Here is a 26,163-nt window from a genome sequence, read left to right as displayed (position 1 = left end):
TCAATAAAAAAGTCAAGTGTCTCAAGAAGAAAGACACTTTTGTCCTTGCTCCTTCCCCTCCTACTTCCTGCCCAGGAAGATGCAGCAGGTATCTTGTGACTGTTAGCAAAAAATTCACGGACAAAGCCAAGGGTAGCAGAGTATAAAGATGAAAGGAGCCCAGTCCTTGATGCCATTATTAAGATGCTATGCCAACTCTGGACAGCCCATGCCTGGCCTTCTTACTGCATTTGATTAAAAAACCCCTATCTAATGAATCCAGTGTTACTCAGTTTCTGTTATGTTTCATTAATATATCACAAACTGATTTTACACATGCTATTTGACTTAAAGATCACAACTCTCTTAAGTTAGTGTTAATTATACGTACTTTTAGAGATGAAGAAATTGTAACTTATTTAGCCAGGGCTAGTACAGGGCTGAGTAGGGACTGAAACCTGGTCTGCCAGATTCTGAAGTTTCTAATAATAAACACTATGCTATGATTTACACCTCCATTATAAACACAATGTCAGGATTCTAGAATAGGCGATATTGAAAGTAAAAGCTAAAAATAATTGATAAAGCAAGTTGATGCAGTAAGTATAAAAAGTAATATGTCTTTCAGCTGAGAAATACTTGCTTTTATACCTCTACAGTTTCAACTGATTGTTGTACATAGTGGCTTAACATTCCAGGGGACAAAATTTATAAGAATTCTCTCATAGGATAGGACAATGTGGGATAGATATTAGAATAATATAAGTAGATATATTGGAGATTTCCTGAAATCAATTAAGTAATTCAGAAAGACTGGTATTATGCAGTTAAGAACACAGTCGTGACTTCAAATTATGCTATAATTCTTTCCCAAATTTTATCTGTCTTGTCAAGTAATTACTTTTCTAGAAAAATGGTATTAAAAAATATTATCAGATAACTGAGAATTTAGAAAGTTTAAGGCACAGTAAAAAGAAAAAAACCCGTTGCCACTGAGTCAATTCCAAGTCACAGCGACCCTACAGGACAGAGCAGAACTGCCCCATTGGGTTTCCAAGGCTGTGAATCTTTTTCTTTCTTCCTTCCTTTACTGTGCTTTAGGTGAAAGTTTACAGTTCAAGTTAGTTTCTCGTTCAGAAATTTACACACATACTGTTTTTTGACACTGGTTGCAATCCTCACGATGTGATAACACTCTCCCTCTTTCCACCCCGGGTTCCCTGTGTCCACCTGTCCAGTTTTCCTGTCCCTTTCCGCCTTCTCATCTTAGTCTCATATACTTTACTGAACTAAGAAGCACGTTGCTCACATGTGTTTGTTTAATAGGCCTGTCTAATTTTTGTCTGAAAAGTGGGCTTTAGGAGTGGTTTCAGTTCTGAGTTAGCAGAGTGTCCGGGGACCACAGTCGCAGGGATTCCTCCAGTCTGTGTCTTTCTTTGTGAATTCAAGGCTGAAAATCTTTACGGAAGCAGACTGCCATATCTTTCCCCCACGGAGCAACTGGTGGGTTCGAACTGCCAACCTTTCAGTTAGTAGCCAAACACTTAACTACTGCGCCACCAGGGCGCCTTCTAAGATACAGTAGGATATCTTAAAACAAAGACTAAGCATCACTCATCCATATGAGGGAGGGCAGGGGAGGGGTGGGGATGGGAAAACACTAAATAGATAAGTGGTAACTTTGGTGAAGGGTAAGACAGTACACAACACTGGGGAAGCCAGCACAACCTGTACAAGGCAAGGTCATGGAAGCTCCACAGACACATCCAAACTCCCTGAGGGACTGAATTACTGGACTGAGGGCTGTGGAGACCATGGTCTCGGGGGACATCTAGCTGAACTGGCATGACATAAGCTTATAAAGACAATGTTCTACATTCTACTTTGGTGAGTTGTGTCTGGGGTCTTAAAAGCCTGTGAGCGGCCATCTAAGATACTCCACTGGTCTCACCCCTTCGGGAGCAAGGGAAAATGAAGAGAACAGGATACAAGGAAAAGATTAGTCCAAAGGACTAACGGACGACAGCTACCACGGCCTCCACCAGACTGAGTCCAGTACAACTAGATGATGCCTGGGTACTACCATTGACTGCTCAGACAGAGATCACAATAGAGGGTCCAGGACAGAGCTGGTCTAACTCACAAAAAAAGACTAGACTTACTGGCCTGACAGAGACTGAAGAAACCCTGAGAGTATGACTCCCGGACACCCTTTTAGCTCAGTAATGAAGTCACTCTTGAGGTTCACCCTTCAGCGAAAGATTAGACATGTCCGCAAAACAAAATGGGACTAAAGCGGCACACCAGCCCAGGGGTAAGGACTAGAAGGCAGGAGGGGACAGGAAAGCCTGTAATAAGGAACCCGAGGTCGAGAAGGGAGAGTATTGACATGTTGTGGGTTTGGTAACCGATGTCATAAAACATATGTGTACTAACTGTTTAATGAGAAGGTAGTTTGTTCTGTAAACCTGCATCTAAAGTACAATAATTTTAACAAAAAAGAATCACTCACCCAGTGGATGGCATTATTGTTGATTTTGGGGACTACTGAGCCTTCTTTGGACAAGGATATGAATACATTTGTTTAAAAAAGTAATGGCTTTGTTTTATAAAAAATAATATATGTTCATTATTTTAAAAAATTCAAGCCATACAAGAGCACAAAGAAAAAGTAACAAATCACCCCAAATCCTGGAAGCAAAGTGTTAACATCAGGTGAACATCATTCCAAGCACTCCTCTAAATATATATAAAGTTTAAGTAATCATTTAAAAAAAAAAACAAAACATATTCCCATCTTAGATAACATCAGTCAATCCCTTGCTATGAAAGATGATGAGCTGAGAAGCACTACGAACACTTCTCCTTACTTCTTGCCCTCTGTTATTTTCACTGAACCAAAGTTTATAACATTTACATTCTGTTGTGTACCCAAATACACTCACTCGGTTTAGGCTTAGTTCTACTCTGAAATAATCTTTTATACCCGAAGTCTTGTTTTATTTTTCCATGTACCTGTTTATATATGTCATGTGTGCACATACATATAAACACAGTATGCAGCATATGAATTTAATAGAATCAAAGTGCACATTATTTCAACTTATTTTTTCATTTCCTATACCATGAACAGAGCCCTGGTGGTACAGTGGTTAGGAGCTTGGCTGCTAACCAAAAGGCTGGCAGTCTGAATCCACCAGCCACTCCTGAGAAACCCTATGGGGCAGTTCTACTGTCTCCTACAGAGTCACTATGAGTCAGAATAGACTCAACAGTAACGGGTTTGGTTTTGGTATACCATGAACATCTTTCCATGTCATATTATTCTTCTACAATGTTATTTCTAAGGGCAAAATAATTTTCTTCCTTGGATTTATTTACGATAAATTTCAGAACTTCTATATTACCTGTCACTATTTTCCTGTCTCCCCCCTTCTTTTGGTGGCTATTATAAAGAAAGCTGAGATAACATGTTTTAAATTTTTGGTTTTATCAATATTTATTTATACAGAACAAATGTCAAAAGAAGAAATTAGCTGAATGTTAAGAAACTTTTTAGTTTTTGATATAAGTTGTCATATTTACCTCCAACAAGATATTCCTAAAATGAACTACAGAGTTCCCATTTCCAACTGTGACCAACCACTGGATAGGATTTAGATTAACAATTTTGTCAAATCCACAGGCAAAATTTGTTCTAACTTTTTTTTATTACTATTGATATATTTTTTCCATCTATTTCTTTGCAAATTGTAATTCTACTGTTCTGAACCACTTGCTTGTATCTTTCAACCACTTCCTCATTTTTTTTTTCTTTTCATATTTAAGAGGTCTTTAAATACTGAGTATTTTAAGATGAGGGTTGTCATATTCCCTTCTATACCTTTGCCAGGAGTCCTGGTGGCAAGTGGCTAAGCGTCTGGCTGCTAACCAAAAGGTCAGCAGTTTGCATCCACCAGGCGCTCCTTGGAAACCCTATGGGGCAGTTGTACTCTGTCCTGTAGGGTCGCTATGAGTCGCAATCAACTCGATGGCAGTGAGTTTGGTTTTGGTTTTTACTTTTGTCAAAAGTATATTTATAGTTACAGTTAACAGTTTAAAATACAGTAAACTCTATAGAAAAGATCAATGTCAAATATGGGGGCTGATGCTATAAACATCTTTCATTTTGAAATTTTTATTTAATAGTATTCTGGACTCTACTTATTTCTTAAAATTATAGAAATTAAAAGAAGACAGCTGGATTGTAAATAACACATCTTGCTTTAGGCCTAGGAAAGTTCTTTTTAATGTTTTGGTTTTGTATGTGTGTTTACTGGATGTAAAACCAAAGCCTTCATCCATTATTTACTAAAATTCACAAATCCAGCCGACAAAAAATATGTTTTAAATCCATCATATCTTGTGTTGTAATGGTATGTAGTACTTCTAAAAGAAGAACAGGAATTTGTTATGAGTCTTAGAGAGAGCTACAATATCCCACTAGATTCAAACAGTGGGAAAATATAACAGGGAAAAAAAATTTATAACCCAATTAATAAAATATGACTCAGATTACGTTTATTCAATGCCTAAAAGTTCATGTCTTCCTAATTAACTTTTTCTCATTTACTTTAAATAAAAGACAAATAATCCACCTGATCTAAAACAAAGGCTCTCATGGGAAGTTTATTCTTTTGAAACCTTATTCATTCCTAAAAAATGTTAGTTTCTCTGAATTTAGCAAAACCCCTTCCCTCCTATTAATGGAAAACAAAACTTGGGTAACGTAAGTAATTAAAATATGACTAGCAAACAACCTCCAGAGAGAAAATATGAGAGAAGTTAAATCTTAAATAGATATCTAACAATACACAAGGGCCTTCTTCTCAGCTAAGTGACCTTATTAATAGTTTAAAAATATTACTTAAGGATACTTGAGAGTTATGCTTCAGGGGAAAAAAAATTCGGAATCTCTGGAAGAAACCACCGTAACTTGAAATTTAACAAAGAATATAATGTCTTTAGCCCACTGTTTTGATTGGGTTGTTTGTTGTTTTGCTGTTAAGCTGTGGAAGTTCTTCATATATACTGGCTATTAAACCCCTCCTAGATAGATGGTTGTGAAGCTAAAACATACTTAAGAACAGTTCATCGTTAGTATTTAATGCACAGGATAAAACCATTATAATAAATACACAACCCCACAAATACCAAACATTCAGGCTTATATTAATTTCAAGAAACGATTAGTTGAGGGCTAAAACACAAACTAGTAATTTATTATATAGTGGTAATAAGGTTTTAATCTATTATGAATAACTGGGATTAATGATGTCATGTATCAATTTCTCGTATGTAAGAGTCTTGAAAAACCAAAGTAGTATAAACAGGGCTTAAGCAGTTAGTCTCAATTTTCTTTTGGTGGTATATATTTCTAATTCATTTCTGAATCTAAAATGCATCATTTTTTTTCTTGGTGGGTTCAATAATGTATCTACAAAAACTGAATAGCTCTTTCTCAAATCTACCATATCCTAATGCTGCTGCCTATCACTGAGTAAATTTCTTCAAAGAAATTCTCCCCTAAAAATTAAGTAGTGAAAATGGTAAGAGATTTGTGATAAACATTAAGAGAAGGAAAAAAGCAAGTTATTTATCTCTGATTGAAAATCATATTCAGGTAATAAAATACCACATATCAATTTCTGCCCCAGAATTATAAATCTGAAATATTAAAATACAAATATTTCCTCTATTAACTAGGGCATAAAAAGGAATGGTGCACAAGAGCGGAAAATCCCAGCAAAAGACAATCAAGGTTTTACCAGGAAACAGTAATCATTCTACCTGTGTCTGAATCTCGTTCTTCATTTCTCGACGGGCTAATGGTAAAAGGAAGTTTACGTTTCATGGACGATTTCTCTTTTATCTCCTTGCCCACATCACTTCGATCAATTTTTGGTGTTTTGCTATAAGATGCAATCTTGTCTTTACTCTATTAAGAAATCAAATATGAATGAAGTTATCACAATACTAGCTCCACAATAAAAAAAAAAAACTTCATTAAAGAAATTTCAGGTATACACAAAAGTAGAAAAGAGTATTACAAACCATCATTATACGATGTACTCAACACAACCAGCTTCAACGATTACATTTTTCTATCCTATTTCATATACTCTTATTTAATAACAGAATTTTAAAATAGCATTAGAACAAAATATATTGAACGTAAGAGAACTAACTACATGTCTAAATATAATCTAAATGTTACTACTAATGAATAAACACATAAATATGAAAAAGCAATTCTGGGCTGAACAATCTGTTTATTAAATAGATTCTGGTTTACTAAAAACTATATTTTAATTACCTATATCAGTAGTTCTCAAATGGTCTCTGGATCAGCAGCATCAGTTTCACCTGAAAACTTACTAGAAACACAAATTTTCAGGCCCTAACTCGGATCGACTGAATCAGAAACTTAAGGGGTGGCACCCAGCAATCTGTTTTCACAATCCTTCCAGGTGATTCTGATGCATGCTGAAGTTTAAGAACCGGTGCTCTTTATCAATAAAGAGGTACAGTATTTTTACACAAATAATGCGCACATTCTAAGTTTGTTTGCTATGTTCATTTTCAAAAAAATTAGCATACTGCACTTACGAAAATACCTTGTGGAGGGGGAGGACACAGTTGGCAAATAAACACTATTTGTAAAAAATATGGTAAATGTACATGAGTCACAGGACTAAAGGGTAATCTATTTAGTTCAGTAAATATTACAGCTCTGTTTCTTAAATCAGAGAAACTGGGACACATTTTAATTCAATCTGGAGGAAAGACAATATATCAAATAAAAATACCATCAGTCAGGTGAAGTATCCTACCTTCAATATATATCTGTAGCTATTATAAAGCTCACTCCTAATCAAATATCCAAATTGGTACAGCACATCTAAACTAGGATATGACGACTCTTTTGTGAAAAATATGTTTGATACTAAGAACTAAGCCACAATCGCCCAGCAGGGCAGCTTAAAGGAATATTCCCCAAATTATGATAGTAAGTGATAACTACCATTAATTGCAGAGATTTCTCAGAAACAAATTACAAGTAGATTTAAACTGCAGAAGACAGCAGCCTTCAACTCAAGACAGAAATGAAACTGAAGGAAGGAAAGGAGGGAGAAAGGCAAATAAAAAGTAAAATACTGAAATTTTTTAGAAAGTAGATTTTATGACTGAAACCAAAATCTAATTTTTTTTTTTTTAGTTTTGCTTTAGGTGAAAGTTGACAGCTCAAGTTAGCTTCTCACACAAAAATGTATACACACATTGTTATGTGACCCTAATGCTATCCCTATAATGTGACAGCACACTCCCCCTCTCCACCCCGGATTTCCTGAGTCCATTCAACCTTTCAACCAGCTCCTATCCCTTTCTGCCTTCTCATCTCACCTCCAGACAGGAGCTGCCCATTAAGTCTCGTATATCTACTTGAACTAAGAAGCACGCTCTTCATGAGTATCATTTTATGTCTTACAGTCCAGTCTAATCTTTGTCTTGAAGAGTTGGCTTCGGGAATGGTTTTAGTTCTGGGTTAACAGAGAGTCTGGAGGCCAAAATCTGATTTTTAAGGGGCAACAGAATAAAACTTTTAGCAAATCTCATCATGAAAAAAGAGAGAAGAGAAAAATAATAAACATTAGGCTCGAGATCTAAATACAATTCCAAAAAGGATATTATAAAGTTGTAAAAGAAAGCTATGTTCATTCTCACGCCATTAAAAATTTAAGGCCTGGAAAAATAATTTTCTAGGAAAATATGCACTACTAAAAATTGGCTCATAAAGGAAATATCCGTTGCCGTCGAGTTGATTCCGACTCATAGCGACCCTACAGGACAGAGCAGAACTGCCACATAGGGTTTCCAAGGAGCGCCTGGTGGATGTGAACTGCCAACCTTTTGGTTAGCAGCCGTAGCTCTTAAACACTACACCATCAGGGTTTTAAAGGAAATAGAAAACCTAAATAAACCAATGATTATACAAAGACAATAAATCCATAGCCAAAGATTTTGCATATAAAAAGGTACCTATCCCCTAAAATTAGGAACATGATAAAGATACCCACTTTTACTACTGCTATTCAACATTGTACTAGAAGTTATAGCAGAAACAACTGGGCAAGAAAAAGAAATAAATGGTACTCAGATCAGAAAAGAAGTAAAAGTATCTTTAGTCATAGATGACATGATTCTATATATAGAAAATCCCAAAAATTCCACAAGAAAGCTATTAGAGCTAATAAACAAATTCAACAAAGTTGCAGGGTACAAGATCAACACAAAAAAATCAACTGTGTTTCTATATACCAACAATGAATAATCTGAAAAGGAAATTGAGAAAATAATTTCACTTGTAATCTCATCTAAACAATAAAATACCTAAAAATAAATTTAACCAGGGAGATGAACAATTTATATACTGGAAACTATAAAACAATGCTGAAAGAAATTAAAGACCTAAATAAATGGAAAGACATGTGTTCGCAGATTGGATGAGTTAATATTGTTATGGTGTCAATACTACCCAAAGTGATTACAGAGTCAGCACAATACCTACTAAAATTCTAACAGTCTTTTCTGAAGAAATTGAAAAGTTGATCCTCAAATTCATATGGAATTGCGAGGGGCACTGAATAGCCAAAACAATCTTGAACAAGAACAAAGTAGGAGGACCCACACTTCCCAATGTCAAAACAGACTATAAAGCTACAGTATTCAAATCAATTGGTACTGATGTAAGGACAGACATTTAGACCAATGGAACAGAATTAAGAGTCCAGAAACAAACCCATGCATTTCTGACCAAATGACTTTTGACAAGACTGCCAAATATATTCAATGGGGAAACAACAGTCTTTTCAACAATTGGTGCTGGGACAAATGAATCTCCACACGCAAAAAAGAATGAAGTTGGATCTTTACCTCACACTGTATGTGAAAATTAACTCAAAGTGGATCAATGCCCTAAATGTAAGAGCTAAAACCATGAAACTCTTGGAACAGAGGAGCAAAGCTTCAGAACCTTTTATTTAGCAATGAATTCTCAGATATGATGCCAAAAGCATGAGCAACAAAATAAATAGAAAAATTGAATTCCATCACAATAAAAAACTTTTGTACATCAAAAGACATTGTCAAGAAAGTAAAAAGAACATCCACAGAATGAGAGATGTTGTTTAGAAACATAACTGAAAGGTTTAATATACAGAATATAATAAAGAACTCCCACAGCCCAACAACAAAAACATAAACAACCAAATCAAAAAAAATGTGCAAAGGACTTGAACAGACATTTCTGCAAAAAACAAATATACACAAATGGCCAAGAAAAGATACTGAATCTCATTAGTCCTTAAAAAACACAAATCAAAACCACAATGACATGCCACTTCACACTCATTATTAGGATGGGTATAATCAGAAAAACAGGAAATAGTAAATGTTTTCAAGGATATGGAAAAACTGGAACCAGCAACTGGAACTGCTGGTAGGAATGGAAAATGGTGCAACCACTGTGGGAAAGAGTTTGGCAGTTTCTCAAAAAGTTAAACACATAACTCCCATATTTGAAGCCTATGTATATAACCGAAAGAACTTAGAGCAGGGACTCAGTCACTTCTATACCAATGATCACTGCAGCATTATTCATAATAGCCAAAGGGTGGAAACAACTCAAACGTCCATCAACAGAAGAATGGATAAACAAAATGTGGAGCGCGCGCGCGCGTACACACACACACACACACACACACACACACACACAATGGAATACTATGCACCTATAAAAAGGAATGAAATTGTTGTACATGCTACAACATGAACGAACTGAGAACACTATGCTAAGTGAAATTAGTCATACACAAAAAGAAAAGTATTGTATGATTCCACTTAAATGAAATATCTAGAGCAGACACATGCACAGAGACAAAAAGATTAGTGGTTACTATGGCTTTAAAGCGTTAAAAAGGAAAGATGTCACCATGAGGACTTAGATGTGCCTGACCTACGCCATGGTATTTTCAATAGTCTCATATACACACGAAACCTGGACAATGAATAAGGAAGACTGAAGAAATGATGGATTTGAATTGTGTTGGTGAAGAATACTGAATACCGAATATACCAGAAGAACAAAGAAATCTGTCTTGGAAGAAGTATAGCCAAAATGCTCCTCAGAAGCAAGGATGGCGAGATTTCATCTCACGTACTTCGGACATGTTATCAAGAGGGACCAGTCCCTAGAGAAGGACATCATGCTTGGTAAAGCAGGGGATCAACAAAAAGGAAGAAGACCCTCAACGAGATGGACTGACACGGTGGCTGCAACAACGGGCTCAAACATAGCAATTATTGTGAGCATGGCACAGGATCAGGCAGTGTTTTGTTCTGTTGTACATAGGTCTCTATGAGTCGGAAACTACTCAACAGCACCTAACAACACGGCTGGGGGGAGAGGGCAATAGGGAGTTAATTCTTAATAGGTACAGAGTTTCTGTTTGGGGTGATGAAAAAGTTTTAGAAACAAATGGTGGTGATGGTTGTACAACACTGTATATAATTAATGCCACTGAATTTTACGCTTAAAAACAGCAAATTTTATGTTATATATATTTTATAATTAAAAGAGAAAAAGAAAGGCACCTAGCCCAGAAGATTTTACAAGGGAGTTTTAACAGAAAATTCAAAGGATATTTCCCATTTCATATAAATAATATAAAAAGTAATATAAAAAGTTACCCAATTTATTCTACAATTCTAATATAAAACTGATACCAAGGGATACCACAAGATAGAAAATTGTAGACTAACCTTGCTTAAGAACATAGATTCAAAAATCCTTAATTGCCAAATCAAATTCAGTCTCTTAAGAAGGTAATATAATCAAGCAGTGCTCATAAAGAAAAATAATAAAATAGTTCATTAAAAACCTATTAAGGCAATACACTGAACCAAAAGATTAAAGAAGAAAAAAATCAGATGATGATCTTAACAGGTGACAAGATTAACATCTGAGTAAATTCTACATTTATTCTTGATAAATCTATTACCAAAACAGGAAGAGAAAGTGACTTCCTTATATCTTAACTTGGTAAAGGTCACTGAAGAATAAAAGACTTCTTGTAACGTAACCCACTGCATGTGCAGGTGCCACCTCTCTTCCCACCCCTTTTCCAAGAAACAGGGCTCAGGGAACTAGTGCAAATGCTGATACTCTGGCCACTGTTACTGCTGAGTAATAAACATTCTATTTACCTCTGACTCAAGAGTCTCGTATCTTCTTGCCACTATTCAAGAAACCGGGTAGCTTTTAAGGTAAAATCTCAGATTACTGATTGGCAAGGTGATTTCTATTTTCATTATTCTTTATGTATTTTCTACTTTTTCTACAATGAACATATATTTCTTGAATAATAATTTCTAGATTTTTCCCTGGATAGGAGATAAAGAAGATCTGAACTATACTGAGTGTGAAAAAACAATAAAGGTATTTAGAAAGTTAAAATGATTAACCTCCATTCCAATGGCATATCTAGGGTACTGCACTGGTCCTGCGTGTGTAGCAGTCCAAATCCACCAGCCATTCCTTGGAAACTCTATGGAGTAGTTCTGCTCTATTCCAATCGGGTCGCTATGAGTCAGAATCGACTCAACCGCAAGGGGTTTGAATTTTGTATTATTATTTTTTTGGTATTATGGTAAAGTTATCTAAAAGAAGGGTGTCAGTATTTGGACAGGGGTACAATTTCAGTGCTTGCCATAAGTGCCATTTTCTGTAGATACGCCAAACCAGGTTAAGAGAAACTGCACAGTGGTGCCATGTGCCCACTGCTGGTGCAATACCTGCCATATTCTTAGTTAATCCTCTGATTCTTAAGCTAGGTTTTGGATTATCACAAAACACGTTGTTGCCGAGTTGATCTCAACTCACAGCAACCCAATATCACAGCAGGTTTTATAAAAGATATGTTTTGCGAATTTATGCTACAAATTACAGTGGAGAAATTTCTAAACTGAAACCAATGGTAACAAAAGACCATAGATTAGCAGTAAAAGAATATATCAAGAATTGTGAGTAGATATTCTTGATGAATCTCTGATTATTGTGGTATTTATAGGAGGTAATGGAAGCACTATTATTTAAAAAGTAAATTGCTAGAGACTGCAATTATTACAATTATGCTCTACTTAAATGTATTTAAGAAGTTAAATTTTGGTTCAGGTTATTTTATTTATTTAGGATCTTCTAGCAATATTCTGTGTCACATTAAACTGTAATAAGATCTCTATTTACATATGAGAACAATTGTATGTTCGTTTCTAAAAATTTTATGGGAAGAAAAATCCCAGCAGAACCTAGAAGGTGGTTTGAAGGCCAATCACTCACTAGGAAAAAAAATTATAAGAATATCTACGGGAATTCATGTCACCAAGAATGAAGAACAAGGAGCTGAGCACATCCTTTGGACCTGAGGTCCCCGTGCTGAGAAGCTCCTAGACCAAGGGAAGACTGATAAACACCATGCATCTATCAGTTTGTCGTACTGTAGTGACATGCGAGTTGCTGTGATACTGGGGCTTTGCCACAGGTATTTCAAATACCAGCAGGGTCATCACTGGTGGACAGGCTTCAGCGGAGCCTCCAGACTATACAGACTAAGAAGAAGGACCTGGTAGTCTACTAAAAAAAACTGGCCAGTGAAAACCTTATGAATACCAGCAGAACACTGTCTGATATAGTGCAGAATGAGCTCCTCAGGTTGAAAGGCACTCAAAATACGACGAGAAGAGATGCCTTCTGAAAGCAGAGTTGATCTTAATGCTATGGATGAAGTCAAGCTTTCGGAACTCACATTTTGTGAGGTGGCATAACTCAAATGAGAAGAAACAGCTGCAAACATCCATTAATAATTGGAACACGGAATGTACGAGCTAAGAACCCAGGAAAACTGAAGTCATCAAAAACAAAATGGAACACATAAACATTGATATCCTAGGCATTGTTGCTGTTGTTAGGTGCTATTGAGTCGGTTCTGACTCACAGGGACCCTACGTACTACAGAATGAAAAACTGCCCGGTCCTGCGCCATGCTCACAATCGTTGTTATGCTTGAGCCATTGTTGCAGCCACTATGTCAATCCATCTCGTTGAGGGTCTTCCTCTTTTTCGCTGACCCTCTACTTTACTAAGCATGATGCCCTTCTACAGGGACTGATTCCTCATGACAACATGTTTAAAGTATGTAAGATGTAGTCTCGCCACCCCTGCTTCTAAAGAACATTCTGGTTGTTACCTCTTCCAAGAGAGATTTGTTCGTTCTTTTGGCAGTCTATGGTATATTCAATATTCTTCGCCAACACCACAATTCAAAGGCATCAATTCTTCAATCTTCCTTATGTACTGTCCAGCTTTCACACGCGTATGATGCGACTGAAAATACCATGGCTTGGGTCAGGCACATCTTAGTCTTCAAGGTGACATCTTTGCTTTCCCACACTTTAAAGAGGTCTTTTACAGCATATTTGCCCAGCGCGATGCGTCTTTTCATTTCTTGACTGCTGCTTCCACACGTGTTGACTGTGGATCCAAGTAAAATGAAATCCTTGGCACACTCAATCTTTTCTGTTTATCATGATGTTGCTTGTTGGTCCAGTTGTGAGGATTTCTGTTTTATGTTGTGATGTAATCCATACTGAAGGCTATGATCTTTGATCTTCATCAGTAACTGCTTCGAGTCCTCTTCACTTTCGGCAAGCAAGGTTGTGTCATCTGCATAACGCAGTTTGTTAATGAGTCTTCCTCCAATCCTGATGCCCCGTTCTTCATATAGTCCAGCTTCTTGGATTATCTGCTCAGCATACAGACTGAATAGGTACAGTAAAAGGATACAGCCCAGACACACACCTTTCCTGACTTTAAACCATGCTGTATCCCTTTGTTTTGTTTGAACAACTGCCTCTTAATCTATGTACAGGTTCCTCATGAGCACAATTATGTGTTCTGGAATTCCCATTTTTTGCAATGTTATCCATAATTTGTTATGATCCACACAGTCAAGTGCCTTTGCACAGTCAATAAAACACAGGTAAACATCCTTCTGGTACTATCTGCTTTCAGCCAGGATCCATCTGACAGCAGCGATGATATCCCTGGTTCCACGCCCAGTTCTGAATCTGACTTTAATTTCTGGCAGTATATCCTGCTGCAGCCGCTTTTGAATGATCTTCAGCAAAATTTTACTTGCATGTGATATTAAATGATATTGGACGATAATTTCTACATTCGGTTGGATCACCTTTCTTGGGAATGAGCATAAATATGGATCTCTTCCAGTCAGTTGGCCAGATAGCTGTCTTTCAAATTTCTTGGCATAGATGAGTGAGCACCTCCAGTGCTGCACGCGTTTGTTGAAACATCTCAATTGATATTCCATCAATTCCTGAAGCCTTGTTTTTCGCCAATGCCTTCCATGCAGCTTGGACTTCCTCCTTCAGTACCACCAGTTCCTAATCATAGCTGAAAGAACTGAAGAAAAAATTAAAGCCTCGATATGATCCTAGGCATCAGTGAGCTGAAATAGACTGGTACTGGTCATTTTGAATCAGATAATCATAAGGTATACTATGTCGGAAATGACAAACGGAAGACGAATAGCACTGTGTTCGTCAAAAAGACCATTTCAAAATCTGTCCTGAAGTACATGCTGTCAGTGATAGGATAACATCCATACGCCTACAAGGAAGACCAGTTAATATGACTATTATTCAAATTTGCATACCAATAACTAAGGCCAAAGATGAGGACATTGAAGATTTTTACCAACTTCTGCAGTCTGAAATTGATCAAATATACAATCAAGATGCATTGATAATTACTGGTGATTGGATTGGGGAAGCTGGAAACAAAGAAGAAGGATTGGTAGTTGAAAAATATGGCCTTTGTGATACAAATGATGCTAGAGATCGCATGAGAGAATTTTGAAAAGACCAATGACTTATTCATTGCAAATACCTTTTTTCACCAAGATACACAGCTACTATACACTTGGACCTCACCAGATGGAAAACACAGGAATCAACCTGACTACATGTGTGTAAAGAGATGATGGGAAAGTCCAACTATCATCTCTCAAAAGAAGGCCAGAGGCAGACTGCGTAACAGACCACCATTTGCTCTTACGCAAGTTTAAGCTGAAGCTGAAGAAAATTAGAACAAGTCCACAAGGGCCAAAATACGACCTTAAGTAAATCCCACCTGAATTTGGAGACCGTCTCAAGAACAGATTTGACGTACTGAACACTAACGACCCAAGACCAGACAAAGACATCAAGAACATCATACATGAAGAAAACAAAAAGTCGTTAAAAAGACAGGAAAGAGAAAAGACCAAAATGGGTATCAGAAGAAACTCTGAAACTTGCTCTTGAACGTAGAGTAGCTAAAACAAATGGAAGAAATGATGAAGTGAAAGAGCTGAAAAGAGGAGTTCAAAAGGTGGCTCAAGAAGACAAAGTAAAATTTTATAATGAAATGTATAAAGATCTGGAGGTAGAAAACCAAAAGGGAAGAACAAGCCTGGCATTTCTCAAGCTAAAAGAACTGAAGAAAAAATTCAAGCCTTGAATTGTAATACTGAAGGATTCTATAGGCAAAATACTGAACAACACAGTAAGCATCAAAAGCAGATGGAAGGAATACACAGTCACTGTATCAAAAAGAATTGGTCTATATTCAACCGGGAGGTAGCATATGATCAAGAACCGATGGCATCAAAGGAAGAAGTCCAAGCTGCACTGAAGGCAAAAAACAAGGCTCCAGGAACTGACAAAGTACCAATTGAGATCTTTCGACAAATGGATGCAGAGCTGGAGGTATTCATTTGTCTATGCCAAGAAATGTGGAAGACAGCTATCTCACCAACCAACTGGAAGAGATCCATACTTGTGCCCATTCCAAAGAAAGGTGATCCAACAGAATGTGGAAATTATCGAGTACTACTGTTAGTATCACAGGCGAGTAACATTTTGCTGAACATCATTTAGAAGTGGTTGCAGCAGTACATCAACATGACATTGCCAGATACTCAAGCCGAATTGAGAAGAGTATGTGGGACATGGGATATCATTGCTTATGTCATGGATTGTGGCTGAAAGCAGAAAATACCAGAAAGATGTTTAACCTGTGTTTTATTGACTATGGAAAGGCATTTGACTGCGTGGTGCATAACAAATTATGGATAACATTGCGAAGAATGGGAATTCCAGAACACTTAATTGTGCTCACGTTGAACCTGTACATAAACCAATGGCAGCCATTCGAACAGAGCAAGGGGATTCTGCGTGGTTTAAAATCAAGAAAAGTGTGGTCAGGGTTGCATCCTTTTACCATATTTATTCAATCTGTCTGCTGAGCAAATAATCCAAGAAGCTGGACTACACGAAGAAGAATATGGAATCAGGAAAGGAGGAAGACTCATTAACAACCTGCGTTATGCAGATGACACAACCTTGCTTGCTGAAAACCAAGAGGGCTTGAAGCACTTACTGATGAAGATCAAAGACTACAGCCTTCAGTATGGATTACATCACAACATAAAGAAAACAAAAATTCTCACAACTGGACCAATAAGCAACATCATGACAACTGGAGAAAAGATATACATCGTCAAGGATTTCATTTTACTTGGATCCACAATCAACGTGCATGGAAGCAGAAGTCAGGAAATCAAACGACATGACTGTATCGGGCAAATACACTGCAAAAGACCTCTTTTAAGTGTTAAAGAGCAAAAGATGTCACTTTGAGGACTGAGGTACTCCTGACTTAAGCCATGAAATTTTCAATTGCCTCATATGCATGCGAAAGCTGGACCATGAATAAGGAAGACCGAAGAACTGATGCCTTTGAATTATGGTGTTGGCAAAGAATACTGAATATACCATGGACTGCCAAAAGAACAAACAAATCTGTTGTGGAAAGAGTACAGCCAGAGTGCTCCTTGGATGTGAGAATGGTGAGACTTCATGTCACCTACTTTGGACATGTTATCAGGAGGGACCAGTCCCTGGTGAAGAACATCATGCTTGGTAAAGTAGAGGGTATGCCTAAAAGAGGAAGACCCTCGATGAGATGGATTGACAGAGTGGCTGCAATAATGGGCACAAACATAACAACGATTGTGAGGATGGCGCAGGGCTGGGCAGTGTTTCGTTCTGTTGTACATAGCGTCGCTACGAGCCAGAACTGACTCGACGGCACCTAGTAACAAGAAGAAGAATATACACTGAAAATATATAGGTGACTAATATGGTCATGTCTTCTTTCCCCTTCCATCCGCCCTTCTAACTTCTTCATTTTGCCTGAAAAAGCAGCAGGAACATGAGCAGGAAAGTGGAATTGAAATTACGGCCCTTCCTCTCTTTGGGGCAAATACACTTCACATATTTATTCAAAAACTGAAGAAAATTACCTCTACCAACAGTTTTTGATGTCAAGTACTCTGAAATCCCAAAGCATGGCAGTAAACACTATGCACCTTGCCTCAGAAAGGATTTGACTCATACCACACAACCATGTGATCTTGAAAAAAAATACAGTATGATTAAACAGAAACTGAGAACAGTTAATAATTAACTACAATAATTATAGTAAGTGAGGAATCTAATCTATTAGTTTGTATTTATTCTGTCATCAAGCGCTGCTATAACAGAAATACCACAAGTGGATGGCTTTCACAAAGAGAAATTTATTTTCTCACAGTCTAATAGGCTAGAAGTCCAAATTCAGGGCATCAGCTCCAGGGGAAGGTTTTCTCTGTCACCTCTGGAGGAAGGTCCTCGTCATCAATCTTTCCTTGGTCTAGCAGCTTCTCAGTGCAGGGATCCTGGGTCCAAAGGACACTGTCTGCTCCTGGCACTACTTTCTTGGTGGTATGAGGTCGAGGTCCCTGTGTCTCTCTGCTTGCTTTCTTTTAAATCTCAAAAGAGACTCACTAAAGACACAACCTAATCTTATAGACTGAGTTCTGCCTCATTAACATAACTGCTGCTAATCTCAACTCATCAACATCACAGAGGTAGAATTTACAACACATAGGAAAACCAAATCAGATGACAAAATGGTGGACAATCACACAATACTGGGAATCATGGACTAGCAAAGTTGACACACATTTTGAGGGGATACAATTCAATACCTAACATTCTACCCTTTGGACCCCCTAAATTCATGTCATTGCCACATGTAAAACACATTCACCCCATCATATTATAGCAAAAGTCTTAAGTCAGGTCCGAGTCCAAAATCCAAAAAATCCTCTTCATCTGTGAAATCTAGAATACAAGTTATCTGCTTCCAAAGATACAATGGTGAAACAGGTAGAAGCTAGACATTTCCATTACAAATGGGAGACACTGGAGGTAACAGGCACCAAGCAAGTCAGCAGAACACATTACATTAGCCTTCAAGACTTGAAAATAATCCTCTTCTCTGAGATCATTTACATAATGGCCCTGATCTCCAGATTCTAGGTACTGGCCATGCTCTCCAGGTCCTGAGTGAAGGCTCCTTGGCCCTGGACTTCAGCTCTGCCTTCCAGGCCCACTGGGACAGCAACTCTGCTCCCTCGGCTTCAGGTGACCCCATTCTCCTAGTCCATCTGAGTGGAGACTCTACCCTTTGAGACCCGAGGTCGTGGGCCTGCCCTCTGAAATGAGGCAGCTCTGCTTGCTGTGTTCCTTGTCTCTTCAGCTTCCACTCCCCAGTTCCTTGGCCTCTGGGGCCCTAGGGCCTCTCTGCCCTCATCTGCCCTGCTGGGACAAGTGTCCCAAAGCTCTTTAGCTCCACTGATAAGTGCCTGTAAACTTCGGCTGGAAGGCACTCAGCTCCCTTGCTCCATGGTCAGCAAGTCTAGTTTATTTTATAAACCTACTAATTAATAAGTATTCCTAAGAAATGCTTTTAATAGAAACAGGTTAGTGGAAAGTGCTTGGTTTTTGCTCTGACTCCACACTTTTGAGAAATTGAGTCCAGTGCTCAGACACTACTGTACACTCTGTGGCAGCTTTCAAGATATAGAGTATCTAGGAGGAATAAAAGCTTCAACAAATTTAGCCTTATATATTCAAATCCAAAAAGTGACATCAACCAGATCAGATAATTTTTACAAATGTAACCTTCACTATATTAAAAATATTTAAAAATAAAAGTCCTAATTCTTTCCTCAACTCTAACATTGTATTCTATTCCAACAACTCCACTGATACCAGTTTTACTAAGGTGTCTCAACTGACAAATCCAATGTCCTCATTTTTCCTGTTAATCTCTCTGTGGCATTTGGCACTACAGACTCTCCTCTCTTGGCCATTCTTTGCTATGTAACCTCTCTTATTCTCTCAGTCCTCCTCTTTCTCTGTCATACTACTCCCTCTAAAATATTTTAATTCCTCAGGGTAAACCCTTCTGTATTTTTAACCCCACTTTATACACTCTTTGGGTGACATTCCCATGCCCATAGCTTACATTTCCACAAATTCTCATGTATTTATTCCCAATATCAACTTCTGTTTTGAGCTCCAGAATCATACCAGCTGCCCAGTAAATAGTTCTACTTGGATATTCAATGGTCAATTCAACAAATACAAACCAAAGTTATTCCTCTCAAAATAACCTGCTCCTTTTTCTGAATTCCTTCTCAGGGAATAGTATAATCAGCCACCTAGTCATTCAAAATAGAAACCTCAGAGTGGATCTAATCTTTTTCTACATACACAACTTTAAATTTACTCAACATGTTTTAGATCTTCTACCTTCTCTCCATTCCCACTGCCACTGCTCACAATGCCTCTTGCTTGGATTTCTGAATAGCATGCTAACTGGCCTCTACTGTGTCCCCTTCCCTACTGGCTCACTGGCTACAGTATAAATTCCAAGATCCTAAGCAAGGCACATAATGAACTGGTCCCTGCCTAATTCTACAGATTCATCTACTATCCCACAATCTTTCATAGGCTGCCTTCCAACTTAATATGTGTCTTAATCATCTAGTGCTGCTATAACAGAAATAACACAAGTGGATGGCTTTAACAAAGAGAAGTTTATTCTCTCACAGCCCAGTAGGCTAGACGTCCAAATTTAGGGTGCCGGCTCTTGGGGAAGGCTTTCTCTGTCGACTCTGGAGAAAGGTCCTTGTCGTCAGTCTTCCCTTGGTCTAGGAGCATCTCAGAGCAGGAACTTCAGGTCCAAAGGACGCGCTCTGCTCCCGGCGCTGCTTTCTTGGTGGTATGAGGTCCCCGTCTCTCTGCTTGCTTCTTTCTTTTATATCTCAAAGGAGATGGGCTTAAGAAACTATCTAATCTTGTATATCTCATCAATACAGCTGTTGCTAATCCATCTTAATTACATCATAGTGTAGAATATACAACATGTAGGGGAATCACATCAGATTACAAAACGGTAGACAATCATACAATACTGGGAATCATGACCCAGTCAACTTGACAGATATTTTGGGGGAACACAAATCAATCCATGACAGTATGTAGTACTGCAATAGATTCTGCTTTGACTACCCTTTGCTTCCACTTCGTTGCTGGTCAAGCACTTATTCACCTTGAGAATCCTGATTAATTATCTTATCCACTGTGAGATCATCCCTGAAACCCTAAGTAGAACTGATTGATTGCTTTCCTCCTTTCGTCCCATCAATAAACACTCAATATGCTCATTAGAGTGCTTCTTACATTGTACAATAGAGCAGCTCTAAAAGTATGGTCTTTGAGACAATTTCACGGGATCTATGAAGTCAGAACAAGCCCTGGTGGTGCAGCGCTTAAGCACTCAGCTGCTAACAGAAGAGTCAGCGGTTCAAACCTACCAGCCGCTCCGCATTAGAAAGATGTCTGCTTCCACAAAGATTACAGCCTTGGAAATCCTATGAGAAAGCTCTACTCTGTCCTATAAAGCTGCTAAGAGTCAGAATCGAATCAACAGCAACTGGGATGAAGTCAGAACTATTTCATAATAACAATAATGCTGTTGTTATTAGCTGTTGTTGAGTTGATTCTGACTCATGGTGACGTCATGTATGCAGAGTAGAATTGTTCCACAGGGTTTTCAAGGCTGTAACTTTTCTGAGGCACCTTTGGGTAGGCTTAAATCACAAATCTTTCAGCTAGTAGTCGAGTGCTTAACCATTGGAGCCACTCAGAGACTCCTTTTCATAGTAATCTGGTGCCACTGAGTCAATTCTGACTCATGGTTACCCCACAGAACAGAGTAGAGTTGTCCCATAGGGTTTCTGCGGAGCAGCTGGTGGATTCAAACAGTTGATCTTTTGGTTAGCAGCTGATTTCTTAACTACCGTGCCACCAGGGTTCCTTCATGGTAATACTAAGACATTATTTATATTTTTCTCTCTCATTCTCTCAAGAGTGTATATTAGTTTTCCAGAGGCTATGTAACAAGAGATATCTCAACATATCGAAAGAAGAAGCAGATGAAGAATTTGTCTAACTTCCATTAAGCCAGATATTAAAAGATATCTGCAAAAACATAAAAACAGTTAACACTCTTCTCACTAATTTTTTTTTGTTTTTGAAAACACTGTTATTCTTCGTATTATGTGTGTTAATACGTAATAGTTTTGTTATTGCTTTTAAACCAGTAAATATTTAACATGTTCCTCACTTTCAATTTCTGATATTTACAGACAAACCCAATATGCAAAAAAGATCTTAGGGAGCCTGAATTTATTTTATTATTGTTGTTGAGAATATTCACAGCAAAACATACACCAATTTAACAGTTTCTACACGTACAATTCAATGACACTGATTACATTCTTCAAGTTGAGCAACCATTCTCATCCTCCTTTTCTGACTTGTTCCTCCCCCATTAACATAAACTCACTGCCCCCTAAGTTTCCTATCTTTCAAATTGCCGTTATAAGCTTGATCCCATACAGACAGATCTCGAAAGAACACAACGTGCAAGAGAGACACTCTTTCCTACTTAAGCTGAACTATTGTCTGGTTGTTAAGATGAGTTCAGGGGATATTTCTGGTTTAAAGAGTATCTCAGGGCAATACTTCCAGGGGTTCACCCAGCTTCCATGACTCCAGAAAGTCTAGAGTCCATGAGGATCTGAAATTCTCCTCTGCATTTTGCCCCTTTTGATCAGAAATCTTCTATGGAATCTTTGATCACAATGTTCAGTAGTAACAGCCAGACACCATCAAGTTCTTCTGGTCTAAAGGCAAAGGAAGCAATTCATGGAGGCAATCAGCCACACATCCCATATCCTCCTCCTATTATTCTCCTACTTCCTCTTTTGCTCCAGGTGAGTAGAGACCAACTGTTGGTACCTTGGATGGCTGCTTTCAAGCTTCTAAGACCCTAGGCACTACACAACTAACTAGGAGGTACAAGAAACCCACTAAACATGATATTAGGCCAATTGACTGGGCTGTCCTAGGAAACCATGGCCTTAAACCTCCAAAGCAAGGAACTAAATCCCATGAGATTTTTTATTGCATATAAGCAGCCTCATCAACTACTCTCTCTTTTTTTTTTGGTCGTCATAAGTATATCACACAATTTTTACCAATTCAACTTTTTAAAGATGTACAACTTGTTGGAACAATCAACTGTGCAACTCTACCCTTAATCAATGAGATTTTTCCAACAACCATTATTGTTGTTAAGTGCTGCTGAGTTGCTTCCGATTCATATCAACTCTACGTACAACAGAACGAAACACAGCCCAGTCCGGCACCATCCTCATAATAATTGTTACACTTGAGCCCACTGTTACAGCCACTGTGTCAATCCATCTTGTTAAGGGTCTTCCTCATTTTTCCTGACCCTCTACTTTACCAAGCATGATGTTCTTCGCCAGGGACTGGTCCCTCCTGATAACATGTCCAAAGTAGGTGACATGAAGTCTCACCATTCTCACATCCAAGGAGCACTCTGGCTGTACTCTTTCCACAACAGATTTGTTTGTTCTTTTGGCAGTCCATGGTATATTCAATATTCTTTGTCAACATCATAATTCAAAGGCATCAATTCTTTGGTCTTCCTTAATCACTGCCCAGCTTTCACATGCATATGAGGCGATTGCTTTCAGCCAGGATCCATCTGACATCAGCAATGACATCCCTTGTTCCATGTCCACTTCTGAACTCAGCTTTAATTTCTGGCAGTTCCCTGTCGATGTACTGCTGCAATAGCTTTTGAATGACGTTCAGCAAAATTTTCCTTCTGAGTGATATTAATGATATTGTTCGATAACTACCACATTCACTTGGATCACCTTTACTGGAACGGCATAAATATAGATCTCTTCCAGTCGGTTGGCTAGGCAGTTATCTTCCAGATTTCTTGGCATAGATGACTGAGCACTACCAGGGCTGCATCCATTTGCTGAAAAATCTCAATTGGTATCCCGCGAATTCCTGGACCCTTCTTTCTCACCAATGTCTTCAGTGTATCTTGGACTTTTTCCTTCAGTACCAACAGTTCTTGACCATATGCTACCTCCTGAAATGGCTGAACGCTGACTGATTATTTTTGGTACGGTGATTCTGAGTATTGCTTTCATCGTCTTTTGATGCTTCCCACATTGTTTAATATTTAATATAATCCTTCAATACTGCAACTTGAGGCCTGAATTTTTTCTTCAGTTCTTTCAGCTTGAGAAATGCCAAGCATGTTCTTCCCTTTTGGTTTTCTAACTCCAGGTCTTTCTGTATGATATTATAATACTTTACCTTGTTCAGCTTTTCTACTTCATCATTTCTTCCATTTGCTTTAGCTATTCAACATTCAAGAGCAAGCTTCATAGTCTCTTCTGACATCCATTTTGCTCTTTTCTTTCTTTCCTGTCTTTTTTATTGTAATTAAATGAAGTGTACAATTCAAGTTAGTCTCTCATACAAAAATTTTACACATACATTGCTATGAGACCCTAACTGCTCACCCTACTCTCCGATACCACACTCCTCCTTTCTGCCATTGATTCCCCATGACCATTCAACCAGCTCCTAACTCTCTCTGCCTTCCCATCTCACCTCTGGACAGAAGCTGCCCCTTTGGTCTCTTGTATCTACTTGACTAAGAGGCACACTATTCACGAGTATCACTTTATGTCCCACAGTCCAGTCCAATCCGTCTGAAGAGATGGCCTCGGAAACTGTTTAAGTTCTGGGCTGATAGAGACTCCAGGGGCCATGCTTTCCGAGGCGCCTCCAGTCTCAGTCAGACCATTAATTCTAGTCTTCTTACTAGGATTTGAGTTCTGCACCCCATCCTTCTACTACTCCATCAGGGACCCTCTGTTGTGTTCCCTATCAGGACGTTCATTGGTGGTAGCCGGGCACCATCTAGTTCTTCCGGTCTCAAGACTGATGAAGTCTCTGATTTATGTGGCCCATTCTGTCTCTTGGGCTAATATGTTCCTTGTGTCTTTGGTGTTCCTTGTTCTCCTTTACTCCAAGTGGTTAGGACCAATTAATGCATCTTAGATGGCCGCCTGCAAACTTTTAAGACCCCACATGCCACTCACCAAAGTCAGACGCAGAACATTTTCTTAATAAGCTTTCTTATGCCAATTGACCTAGATGTCCCCTGAAAGCATGGTCCCCAGAACCCTGCCCCTGCTACTCTGTCTCTCAAAGTATTTGATCGTATTGAGGAAACTTCTTAGCTTTGGTTTAGTCCAGTTGTGCGACTTCCCCTGTAGTGTGTACTGTCCTTCCCTTCGCCTAAGATGATTCTTATCTACTATCTACTTAGTGAATAACCCTCATTCTCTCTCCCCACCCCTGTAACCATCAAAGAATGTTTTCTTCTGTGTTTAAACCTTTTCTTGAGTTCTTATAACAGTGGTCTTATACAGTATTTGTCCTTCTGTGACTGACTAAATTCACTCAACATAATAAGTTCCAGCTTCCACCATGTTATACGATGTTTCACAGCTTCATCGTTATTCTTTATCGTTGTGTAATATTCCACTGGGTGGAGATACCATAATTTGTCTATCCATTTGTCTGTTGATGGGCACCTAGGCTGTTTCCATCTTTTTGCTATTGTGAATAATGCTGCAATGAACATGAGAGTGCATGTATCTATTCGTGTGACGGCTCTTGCTTCTCTAGGATATATTCCAAGCAGCGGGATGGCTGGATTGTATGGTACTATTTCTAGCTTTTTAAGGAAGCACCAAATCAATTTCCAAAGTGGCTGTACCATTTTACATTCCCAACAACAGTGTATAAGTGTTCCAGTCTCTCCACAACCTCTCCAGCATTTATGATTTTGTGTTTTTTGGATTAATGCTAGCCTTGCTGGGGTGAGATGATATCTCATTGTAGTTTTCATCTACATTTCTCTAATGGCTAATGATCGTGAACATTTCTTCATGTATCTGTTAGCTGCTTGAATATCTTCTTTGGTAAAGTGCCTGTTCATATCCGTTGCCCATTTTTTAATTGGGTTATTTGTCTTTTTGTTGTTGAGGTTTTGCAGTATCTTGTAGATTTTAGAGTTTAGATGCTGACTGGATTTGTCATAGCCAAAATTTTTTTCCCACTCTGTAGGCTGTCTTTTTATTCTTTCGGTGAAGGCTTTTGATGAGCATAAGTGTTTGATTTTTTAGGAGCTCCCAGTTATCTAGTCTCTCCTGTGGTGCTTATGCATTGTTACTTATGCTTCATATTCTGTTTATGCCATGTATTTGCGCTCCTAGTGTTGTCCCTATTTTTTATTCCATGATCTTTATCATTTTAAATTTTATATTTAAGTCTTTGATCCATTTTGAGTTAGTTTTTGTGCATGGTGTGAAGTATGGGTCTTGTTTCATTTTTTTGCATATAGATATCCAGTTATGCCAACACAATTTGTTAAAGAGACTGTCTTTTCCCCAATTAATGGACTTCGGGCATTTGTCAAATATCAGCTGCTCACAGGTGGATGAGCTTATATCTGGATTCTCAATTCTGTTCCACTGGTCTATGTATCTGTTGTTGTACCAGTACCAGGCTGTGTTGACTACCATGGCAGGATGATAGGTCCTAAATTCAGGTAGTATAAGGCCTCCCACTGTGTTCTTCTTCTTGAGTAATGCTTTATTTATT

The 26,163-nt window shown here is 38.2% G+C and overlaps 1 protein-coding gene across 6 annotated transcripts in view; it reads right to left on the bottom strand.

Moving 5' to 3' along the window:
• The window catches only part of ANKRD12 (ankyrin repeat domain 12), a 196,752-nt gene that overhangs the window by 97,098 nt on the left and 73,491 nt on the right, over positions 1–26,163 (bottom strand). For 5 of the 6 annotated variants that reach the window (XM_023740044.1, XM_023740045.1, XM_023740046.1 and 2 more), the window contains one exon: positions 5,809–5,956. In XM_023740044.1, the coding sequence (XP_023595812.1) occupies positions 5,809–5,956 (148 nt within the window). Of the gene's footprint in view, positions 1–5,808; positions 5,957–6,334; positions 7,145–26,163 lie in introns of those variants that run through there. The other variant, XM_023740047.1, reaches the window with a different exon arrangement.

Source organism: Trichechus manatus, unplaced genomic scaffold (assembly GCF_000243295.1).
Source record: "Trichechus manatus latirostris isolate Lorelei unplaced genomic scaffold, TriManLat1.0 scaffold00146, whole genome shotgun sequence".
NCBI lineage: Eukaryota > Metazoa > Chordata > Mammalia > Sirenia > Trichechidae > Trichechus > Trichechus manatus.
The sequence above is the reverse complement of the archived record's forward strand: the minus strand, read 5'-3'. Positions and strand labels throughout refer to the sequence as shown.